This window comes from Acanthisitta chloris, unplaced genomic scaffold, assembly GCF_000695815.1.
Source record: "Acanthisitta chloris isolate BGI_N310 unplaced genomic scaffold, ASM69581v1 scaffold9190, whole genome shotgun sequence".
NCBI lineage: Eukaryota > Metazoa > Chordata > Aves > Passeriformes > Acanthisittidae > Acanthisitta > Acanthisitta chloris.
The window spans coordinates 26949-36899 of record NW_008652160.1 but is presented as its reverse complement, the minus strand read 5'-3'; the positions used below and the strand labels follow the sequence as shown (position 1 = coordinate 36899).

General features: G+C 39.0%; 2 protein-coding genes across 2 annotated transcripts in view; one reads left to right on the top strand and one right to left on the bottom strand.

Moving 5' to 3' along the window:
* The window catches only part of EXOSC8 (exosome component 8), a gene marked incomplete at its 5' end in the record, with an annotated part of 8302 nt that extends 1012 nt beyond the window's left edge, over positions 1-7290 (top strand). The window contains 9 exons of the mRNA XM_009076149.1: positions 110-173; positions 895-968; positions 1542-1587; positions 2561-2666; positions 2750-2795; positions 3038-3134; positions 4172-4292; positions 6570-6676; positions 7076-7290. Of these exons, the coding sequence (XP_009074397.1) occupies positions 110-173; positions 895-968; positions 1542-1587; positions 2561-2666; positions 2750-2795; positions 3038-3134; positions 4172-4292; positions 6570-6676; positions 7076-7191 (777 nt within the window). The remainder of the gene's footprint in view (positions 1-109; positions 174-894; positions 969-1541; positions 1588-2560; positions 2667-2749; positions 2796-3037; positions 3135-4171; positions 4293-6569; positions 6677-7075) is intronic.
* The window catches only part of LOC103803568 (transcription factor SPT20 homolog), a 28905-nt gene continuing 26196 nt past the window's right edge, over positions 7243-9951 (bottom strand). The window contains 3 exon segments of the mRNA XM_009076138.1: positions 7243-7737; positions 8599-8726; positions 9260-9365. Coding sequence (XP_009074386.1) covers positions 7600-7737; positions 8599-8726; positions 9260-9365 — 372 coding nt within the window. The 3' untranslated portion in view covers positions 7243-7599.

Below are 9951 nucleotides of genomic sequence, written 5' to 3'. Positions count from 1 at the left end.
CTGCTAGAAAGAAGATAATACTATTTTATATGAACTCCTGTAGCAAAAATGTTGTTGTGTTATTTAATAAAATACGTTCTCTAATTTGATCTTTGTAATTTTTGTTTAGAAAGAGAACTGTCGACCCGATGGAAGGGAGTTAGGTGAATTCCGGGCAACCACTGTCAACATAGGCAAGTGCTTATTTGGGATAATAATGGGGGAGGTATTAGGAATATGAGGCTATAGTAGTGGCCTTAATGACTTGGTCATCGGTTTTCTTGGTTATTGCATTTCGAAGCAAGAGGGAGGGTTTTATTTACAGTGTCAGCAAGCGTGGTACGGTAATATACTTCAGCACTGTGTTCAGTCCAGCTCATGAGGTGATGTGCACAGTGTAATTATTCAGTTCTGCTCCTGCTCTGGATTGTGGAGTACAATTTAGGTGGTCGTGGAACCTTGCCTCTGTCTAAGATCTGTCTGTTATAGGTGCTGAAGGCAGTGCCTGGGCATGTAGTGACCCGCACAAAATTGATGCCTGAGTATCTTGGGAGGGGCACTGAACCCTGGCTTCTGCTCTGTGTTGAGCTTGGTGAGCCTTGAGCAGAGGCAAAATACCTCCTTGGACATAATAAAAAGCCATCTGGGTACAGTTCTGGGCAACGAGCTCTGGGTGGACCTGCTTGAGCAGGGGTGTTGGACCAGATGGCTCCAGCTCTCCCTTCCAGCCTCAGCCATTCTGTGTGATTCTGTGTGATTGGCTGTTTAATACAGAGATTCTGTCCCAGTCTGGATCTGAGACTTTGCTTAGCCTGTGTTTAGTATAAAATGATGGAAAGTAAACACTCAGTGAAGGTGGATGTTAAATGGAAAAAAAAAATATAGATTTTATTAAACAGTACCTTTCTTCTTCAGGTTCAATTACAACTGCAGATGGTTCTGCCCTGGTGAAGTTAGGAAATACCACAGTGATTTGTGGCGTTAAAGCGGTATGGGTGGTTTTTATTTTAATCTAGCTGTTAGCTGTGCTTGTGCATTTGTGTTTAGAATGAAACACCTGCAGAGTTACACTAAAGTGCCAGTCAGACACAAATACAGTCTTTCACCTGAGTTACTTTCAGACATGAAAACTAATGTATAACTTAATTGTCTAATCCTACCCGTATTAGTCTGAGAACATGTGTTTTTGTGGTGCCCATTTTGTATGGGGATAGATGTGCAGGAAAATAAAGTCCTTGTTATTTGTAGATTAAAGCTATGTAATTGAAAAGTTACTGAATATTGATCAGTAAGTGCACTGGGAATTAGTTGGCTGACTGACTAAGTGCCTTGTAGCCTCAACTTTACTGCTGGCTTGCCATGAGCTACGAGACTAATTGCTGCATATCCCTGTATTAAGTTTTTCCATAGGAAATTTACAGACAAGGACTGATTAAAATGGCTTTTGTAAATCTCATTGTAATGATAACTGGCAAGAAAATGACCTCTCCTATGTAGAATAGCTGAAAAATCTTTTTGTACAAAATTCAGGTCTTCATTTTTGTCTTTTTTTGTTTCTCCAGGAACTTGCTGCACCTGCGGCAGATTCTGCTAATAAGGGATATATTGGTAAGCATTGCAGTATGCATCTTACTCAGGTCTTGTATTGCTTCAGCTAGAGGGCTGTAATGAGATTGGGAGTTTGAAGGAATGAATTTGGGTAAAATTGGATTAAGTTCCTTGAAATCAATTTCCAAATTGACATCTAGGCAGTGGTACTTCAGAAATTTTAGAATTCCCTCTGCTCTGCTCGTGAGTTTTTCATGAAAACCTACCTTTTTATTGCTGATTCCAGGGCAGGCTGGAAACAAACCTGCAGCAATGTGTATGTAGTTAACCTATAAAAGATTATGGTGTGCAAGGCTATACAAAGACATGTTAACTTCTGTTTTGAAGTCCCAGTAGGCAAAAAATGTGACTCTTAAAAGCAGTGAAATAAACCCTGTTTATTTTTCAGAGAACTGTAGAAGTCCTGGGAGTATCTATCTCCTCACTCCTGTTTGGAGTTTCTTTGGAAATAAAATAATTCTGTGGAACTGAGAGCTTAGACTAAATCCCATTTTTGTAAGGCATCTCCAAAGTATGTTGTTTTCGCTGAGCTTGATTACACTTGGGTTTTTTTTCATAAATGTTTATGCATGTTTTTGCTTCAAGTCTAAAGCCTCAGGTTTTAATGGCTGATGAAAAGCAGAGAACATACCAGTAAAGTCAGGCAGTGGGATGGAAATGCTGCTGTTTGTTGATCTACTGAAGAGTGCTTAACACTTAAAGAAGAGTTTGTGTGGGGTCATCATAGTCATAGCAGGATTATAAACAGAAAATGGTAGTTGGGAGTATGTGCCTTTCCATGGAATACATAGTTTCTGAGTATAGACTACTGCAGGTTTAATATCAACTCATGAAAAACTTTCTGTTTGAAGGGAGAAGTAGGAAGGTTTGATTGAAAAATTCTTGGTCTTGGTATTAAGAGTGTTTGTTATCTATTTTTGATATCCCATTGCCTGTGTTCTTTAGTTTATGGCTAATGATTCTTGCTACCTAGTTCCAAATGTAGAATTGCCATCCCTCTGCTCAGAGAAGTTTCGCTCTGGACCACCTGGTGAAGAGGCTCAAGCAGCGAGCCAGTTCATTGCAGATGTGATTGAAAAGTAAGAACCAGCTTAGTGCATTTGAAACACAACTCTACAAGACACTTTTCTATTTCCTGGCTTACTCTCTCATTTTATTTTAGTTCACAGATGATAGTGAAAGAAGATCTGTGCATTGCAAACGGCAAGGTAAGTTGTATGTCAAAATGATAACAAGATCCCAGTACTGAGATGTTAAAGAAGGTATTTGGGGGTTATAGGTTGTTTTGTTGTTCTTGCTCTTTGGTCTTCATATCTTGGTTTACATCTGAAGTGTAAAAATTGTATGATAGAAATAAGTATCTGTATTCAGTGTGGCCAGAATTTTCTTAAATATTTCACCATTTGCTTAGCTGCTGTAATATCTCACATGTGCAAACCTTTTTTGATAGCTTGCTTGGGTGTTATACTGTGATATCATATGTCTGGACTATGATGGAAACCTTTTGGATGCCAGTGTCTTTGCTTTGTTAGCAGCATTAAAAAATGGTAAGTCTTCTCAAGAGCAAGAGACATATTCTGATTAGTGTTGCTTGAACAAATACATTAGCTTTGAACCACGATGAATAGACAACTGTTCACAGTATATTAGGACTGTTGTTTCCTGTCATTTGAATGCTAAATTACTAAAACACAAAGTGGAAATGATGATGTGTTTGCCATAGGTGTGTAACACCTGGAAAGTAGGATCTTTTTTTATTGCTCTCTTACAAGAGTAATAGCTATTCTGCCACATGTTCTTTGGTGTCAGAGATCTGAATCTTTCAGCAGTGGCGAACTTCAATGTCTAAATCAGGGTCTTACCTCGATAATGTATTTTGTGTAGGCAAGATGAGCCGTTGGGGGCTTTGCTTACACAAAGACTCTTATCACAACAGAATAGCCCTAGCTTAATGCATTATAGTTTGGAAAACATTTACAGGCTAGTTATTCACAGGTGTGTGGCTTATACATGCACGTAGGGAGCAGTATAAAGGGAAGCTTACAGCAAGGCCTCCCTTCCTAACTGGGAACTGCTGGCCTGGACTTCCTTTAGCTACTTTGCTCTTGATGTCCCTGTTGCCAACACTGTATGGGTTGTCAGAGCAGGAGCTAACTGAAGATCAGATTGCACTGTTTCTACAAATATACAAAATTTATGAGATGAGACTGTATTCCTGTTTTTTATATGTCCAGTAGGCTTTTTGGGAAAAAATAGTTTTCGTTAAATATGACTTTAAAGTATTTTAGGTGTATGGCATTTTGGGAGTAGAAAATGCTTCTGTGTAAGGAGAAATGCTTCTGTTACCTTGAGGAGAAAAATGAAATACTTCCTTGAATGAGTAGTTCTAAGCTAAAATAGTTTCCTCAAATTCAAGATTTATTTTCCTTACAGAGTACTGTTAATGTAGCCAAAACTCTATTCTGATCGATTTTCAATGGGTTGAAAGAACAGCATAAATATTTCAGTAGTCTTGGACATCTCTAGGCCTACTAAACGCAGAAATGTTTCATATTAGACCCTTGTAATTTTTTCATCTCTTCAGTACAATTGCCATTGGTTACTATAAATGAAGAAACTGGTTTATCAGAAGTTAATTTAAAACAGAAGACTCCTTTGATGATCAGAAAGCATCCGGTTGCCACATCGTTTGCTATATTTGATGAGTAAGTTCATAACTGTTCTGTACTTATGGAAACAACTGTCTGTATAAGAAATGAAAGACAGAGGATGCTAAGAGTGATGTGTCTGCACTTCTGCTGGTGATGAGTGTGCAGCCTCAGGCAGTGCTGTTTCACTCATCTCCAGTCCACAGCCTCTTATTGAACTGACCTGTCGTTCTGTGATGTGAATGATGTATGCAGAACATAGAGTCTGTAACAGCTTCTTCCTGTGACTTAAAGCAAACTGGTTCCCAGCCTAAAAGATACACTAAAAAAGTACAGGGATAGGTATTGCTTCAGGCTTTTGAGGTGTCTTTGGGACAAAAGAATGTTACCAATGCCAATTAATGTTTTAGAAGCCTTTGTAAATTACTGATATAAAAGATGGTAGTGTTTGAACAGCTTATACCAAGGATGTTGTCAACAGAGGAAGTTAGAAGTAACAGTCCAGTGAGAATAACAGAACCTCTGGATAACTGAAAACATAATTACCCAAGATGAAGTATAACCAGCACTCTTAAGTCATTGTTCAGGTAGGAAAAGAATCTGATTATGAGAATTCAGAGTAATCACATCTGATAACTTGAATCCTCATCTGAAATTGTTTACTGGCTCTTCATTAGCCCGAGTATGTTAAGGATGTGTTCTGCTGCTGTTGATAAGAAGTACAGTCATTTCTGGTGCCATCCATTTGACAAGTAGAAAATGACAAATAAGATAGTGCTCCGTGCTGTTTAAGATTTAGGTCTATTTAGAGATGCTGGGGTTTATGGCACATTAATCTCTATTCACAGAAATTATAAGTAGGGCCTTTCATTCAAATGAGAGATGGTGTGGAGAGAGCAATGAACTCAAATGTTCACCTAGTGACTACCAAAATGAATCACAGCAGGATGTTGTTGGTACTTTAGAGTGTCTGTGTTAACTGCTTTAGTACCAGTTCTGGTGAGTCTGAAATTTGATGGAGACTAAGAGTGTTTGGGTAACACCAAGCAGACAGCTGTCAGTAGGATACTATTTGCACACAAATCACAGATACGTGCGCGTAGACAAAAAAGTTGCCTTTGGAAGAAAGCTTTCCATGAGTGTCTGTTCGGCTTTGTTTCCTTCACTGAAACACTGACTGTTGCATCAAACAAGTTATGAAAGCCTCCCTTTCCTCACAAAGTGAAATACTGAGGGGGTGTATGCCTAGGTGTGCCTGTGTTGTGTGCCTGGGGCTTTGTTTTTAAGTTCTGGTTGGTTAATTTTTCTACAGCAGTTGACACAGCCCTCTCAGTAAAATGCTTTACAAACTCAGGTTTCCAGAGGCATTTTTTTTCTGCATAAAAGCCTTTCTCAAATAAATAAGCATTGTAGGCTGCTGGTTACTGTGGCCCTGGACGAGGAGCATTGGCGCAGAGGCTGCGCAGCTCCACAGCTCCTGTGGTGCCAACCTGTACATAAAAAATACACCATGCATCAAACGCTTCACGTGTCCCTGCGTCACACAAAGGGCTGATGTGGCACAGTGCATGGGGGTAGACTTAATAAAGCAGTATTTTTGAGTGGTGTAGCTAAGGATTATTTTTGTTACACTTGCTAGTAAATGGCAATCAGAAACTATTGGTGAAGTTTTACATCTTGGCTTTAAGTTCAGGTCTTTCTTGGTGAGCAAAGTTGGCTTATAGTTTAGATCCTCTTTTTTCCCATGGATTTTGCTCTATTTTTAACTTTAATAGTTCAAAAAATAGCTGTATTTAATCTCTTAATGGTAACCTCTCATATGTCACGATGCATATTGTGGCTGCCTTAAGAAGCCCAGTAAATCCATTTTTTAACTACTCCAAGTCAGTGATGTTAGAGTTCTCTGACAAGAAACTGAGAATGACTTTGGTGAACTTACCCTTGGAAATTAGTTTTGCCTTCAGGTGTCTGGTAGAGATTAGTGCAGCCTACACCTAAAAACAACGCCAGCCTCTGCGTAAGTACAACGTGACTGCATACTGCAAACAGCAGTTTAGTGGCATTTTCCTGCAATACACAGGTCTCACAAATCTGTGAAACTTAGGCATAAAGTTCAACAGACATAACATTGGTTATGTGGAATTTCCCACATTCTTTGGCTTTTAGTTGTTTTTAATCAGTGCATTTTAGTAAGAAAACAGATAACCCAGGGCCCTAAGTCCATCTACAAGTATTTTGTAAGACTACAGTAAAAATGAATGTTATGCCTATTTTGCAATAACATTAATGGAGCAATGTGCACTAATGTTACTGCATGTGTTTTTCTTTCACAAGCACATTACTCATTGTTGATCCAACTGCTGAAGAAGAAGATTTAGCAACTGGAACAGTGACCATTGTAACTGATGAAGAAGGCAGACTCTGTTCTGTGCATAAACCAGGTACTTCCAGATTTATTGCAGAGAAGCCTATGAAGATGATAATGCTGGGTCAAAAAAGATTATGTACCTGTTTTGCTTTGTAAGATGTGGGTGCTTTATGGTAACAGTGTCTGCTGGAATACTCATTAAGTTGCTCTTGAAATTAGTTTTGAGTTCAAAAAAGAAGTCACATCTTGACCTACACAGAGCAGAGGACAGATTTTGAGCATGTCTCCTGTTACAGCTCCACTTGTTTCCATTATCTCAGCCAGAGGTTGGATCTGGGAAAGCTGTATGCTCCCCAGGTGAAAGGTGTGGGGCATGAGAATTACTGTATTATTATTCTTACTTGGAAATCACATTTTGAGATACGTAACTGAAGTATAAGTAGAAAATCAAATTCTTCCCTTTAATTTTTAGGTGGAAGTCCTCTTACAGGAGCCAAGCTTCAGGACTGTATCACTAGAGCAATTACAAGACACAAAGAAGTAAAGAAGTTGATAGACAAAGTAATAAAAAGTATAACACCCGAGTGAACAAAAGGAGAGATCTTTTAAAAAATGGATTTGTAAAACTTGTATTTGTTACAGTGTTCACAAACCTTTTATACTAAATAAACAAATACCAATAACTACATTTAAAAAGTTCATTTTTTCTAAAATCTTTTTCACCCTTGTTCTATGTACAATGCCATTGAGTTGTAAAAAATACAAGATAAAACATTCTGTTAAAAAATTAAGCAACTTAAGGAAACCAGATCCTAGCTGCTTTATAGATGAAGTTTCTCAGTTCTGTAGGGCTGGCTTCCAAAAACAGTTCCTTTATTTTAGTGTAATGCCAAAAATTCATTTTCCCACCAGTAATATAAAACACTAAATTATTTTAAGCTTTCTCCTGAAAAAAAATCCCCTCTGAATCAATTTTTATTGGGGGGGAGGCAAGTCTCATGATTTTGGAGGGGCCGGTGTGCCTCTTTTCCTTTTACTTTTTGAGTGGCTGCCTGTATGCTGTTGATGACCCAGGTGAGCTGCTTGTGCTGCTGCTGCTGCCATAGCCATTTGATGCTGCAAGAATCGCAACTGCTGCCATGAAGGAGAAGGGGGAGAAAAAGCTTGTTAGTGTTGACTGTAAAGCTTTCATGTCAGGAAGAATGAGAGGAAGGGGAGGGGCTGGGGGGGTGTGTAGAAGCAAAAATATGGAGGCACCAGGTTGACACAAGGAACACACCATGTACTGGGGTAATGGCTACAGTCAAGCAGCACCAGTGGCACAGAAGCCTGCCGAGGGCACAGCTAGCATTTTACACGTGTATGTGGACAGCTTTGTTTCTTTGCCCTTTGTCTCCATTGCAGTAACTGCAGTAACTCAGCAACTTCAGTGAATGTCTGGGTAGCGTAGTGTATTTTTAACATCATACCTTCTCCATGTATGCATGGTACATATTTTCTGTATGTATTACAAAGAGGAGACTGTGTGCTAAAAAATATTAAAATATTTTCATAAAGCATCTGCATGACATACTGCTAAAGGAATCCTTTGCAGAGCTGTTACTGCCATGTACTGACATGGCAGTGCTACAGTTGAACTTCAGGTGCTTACAAGTCCTGCTATTCTGAAATTATTGGCATCTGGCCGAGCTTAATTTAGATATGTGCCACAAGCACCCCTTGAATGTTTGCAAATCACGAAGGTGGATGGCTTAAATGAACAAAAATAAATTCAATGCTCCAAGCTGAGAGAACCACAGATTTTAAATCCTGCATGATACTTTGCCAAATTCATGTTGTGTCTTTTGTTTTTTAACTTGTGAGACCATAACTACATTAGTTAACCAAGTCAAAAAAGGGCAAGAGTTTTGATTTTGGAGCCAAGAATTGTATTTTTAAATTTGTTAAAAATTTTTGTAAATTTTAAACACAGTCAGAGTGAAGTTGCTGGTTTACTTGTATCTGTTGCTGCTGCTGCTGCAAGGCTTGTTGTTGTTGCTGTTGCAAGGCAGAAGAGAGCTGGAGTCTCTGCTGAGGAAGGCTTTGCCCAGGTCTGTTCACAGCAGAGCCAAGCTGAGACAACACTGAGAAAGAAGGGGAAAGCAGGCAGGTCAAAGAGGTCAGGTTGAGTTTGTCAGGGTTGGGGAAGGAAGACATAGGAATACAGGTTAACAGAAAAGAGGGATCAATAGAATTAGTTTCAAAGTCAAACTGGATACAGTACAGAATAAAGTATACATGATATACACACTCTGTTAGAACATAATTAGATTATGAGGTGCGTGTGGAGACACGAAAGAGGTTTCTCACACTGGATGTTAAGCACACAGTTAAAGAAACATTCCTCAATGAAGTCTGGCATGGAAGTTCCTGCATTTTCTTTTTGTATTAAGCGTAACTTATTTTCATGTGATATTATCAATTGACTACCCTTAACTGCCAAAGCAGAGAAATGGATGCTTTGTAAGTTCAGTATGTCTTGTATAATACATGTGCTGATAATAAACAGTAAACTGTTCAGATCTAACATAAGACTTCTTTAAGACCAAACTTCATTTCAGTGTGAATTTATCAACATACACACTTAACTACAAAAGGAGGCTCAGCAAGCACATACCTGTGGCTTGAGGTTGCATAAAATTCCCTACTCCAGTCAGGTTAATTACAGCAGCTTGTTGGGCAGATAATGCCTGATCTTGATTGGATGGACCTTGGTCAGACCCCTAGCAAAAATGAAAAGCTTGATCCTTATTACCAAACTTTGGTATCAATGAATAAGTAAATAAAGCCAGTGTGAAGGCAAACTTTTGAAGGGCCATTTAAAAACATTTAATGCTGCCTTCCAGCACATGAGGATACAGGCTATAATGTAGTCAATCACTAACAGCAGAATAAACAGATGTTCAATGCCCCAAAATAGCTTTGCTTTGGCAGAAACAGTACTGCACCTGTTGCCAGCAGAAGTCCCATGTAGTTGCCAGCTTCCCTGCAGTCTAGCAGAGGCTACAGTATGGTTGTAATCTGATGACAACTGCCTGTCCCACTCCCAGCCCCAAAGTCTTCAGGTGACACCTGAAACCATCCACGTGCAAAGGTACTAATCAATCAGTGTGCAAAACCTGACACATTCCCATGTTCACATTATGCCACACACTCCTTAATGTCATAAAAATACAAACCCTGCTTTTAAAATCCTGTTTTCAGAACACAGTAGTTCTCACAGTAATCACTCAAATGGAATTAGTGGAGTCTGACCTAGTGTCTCTGAAGTCAACAAGTGCTGAATTATGACCTCTTCTAGAACTTAAA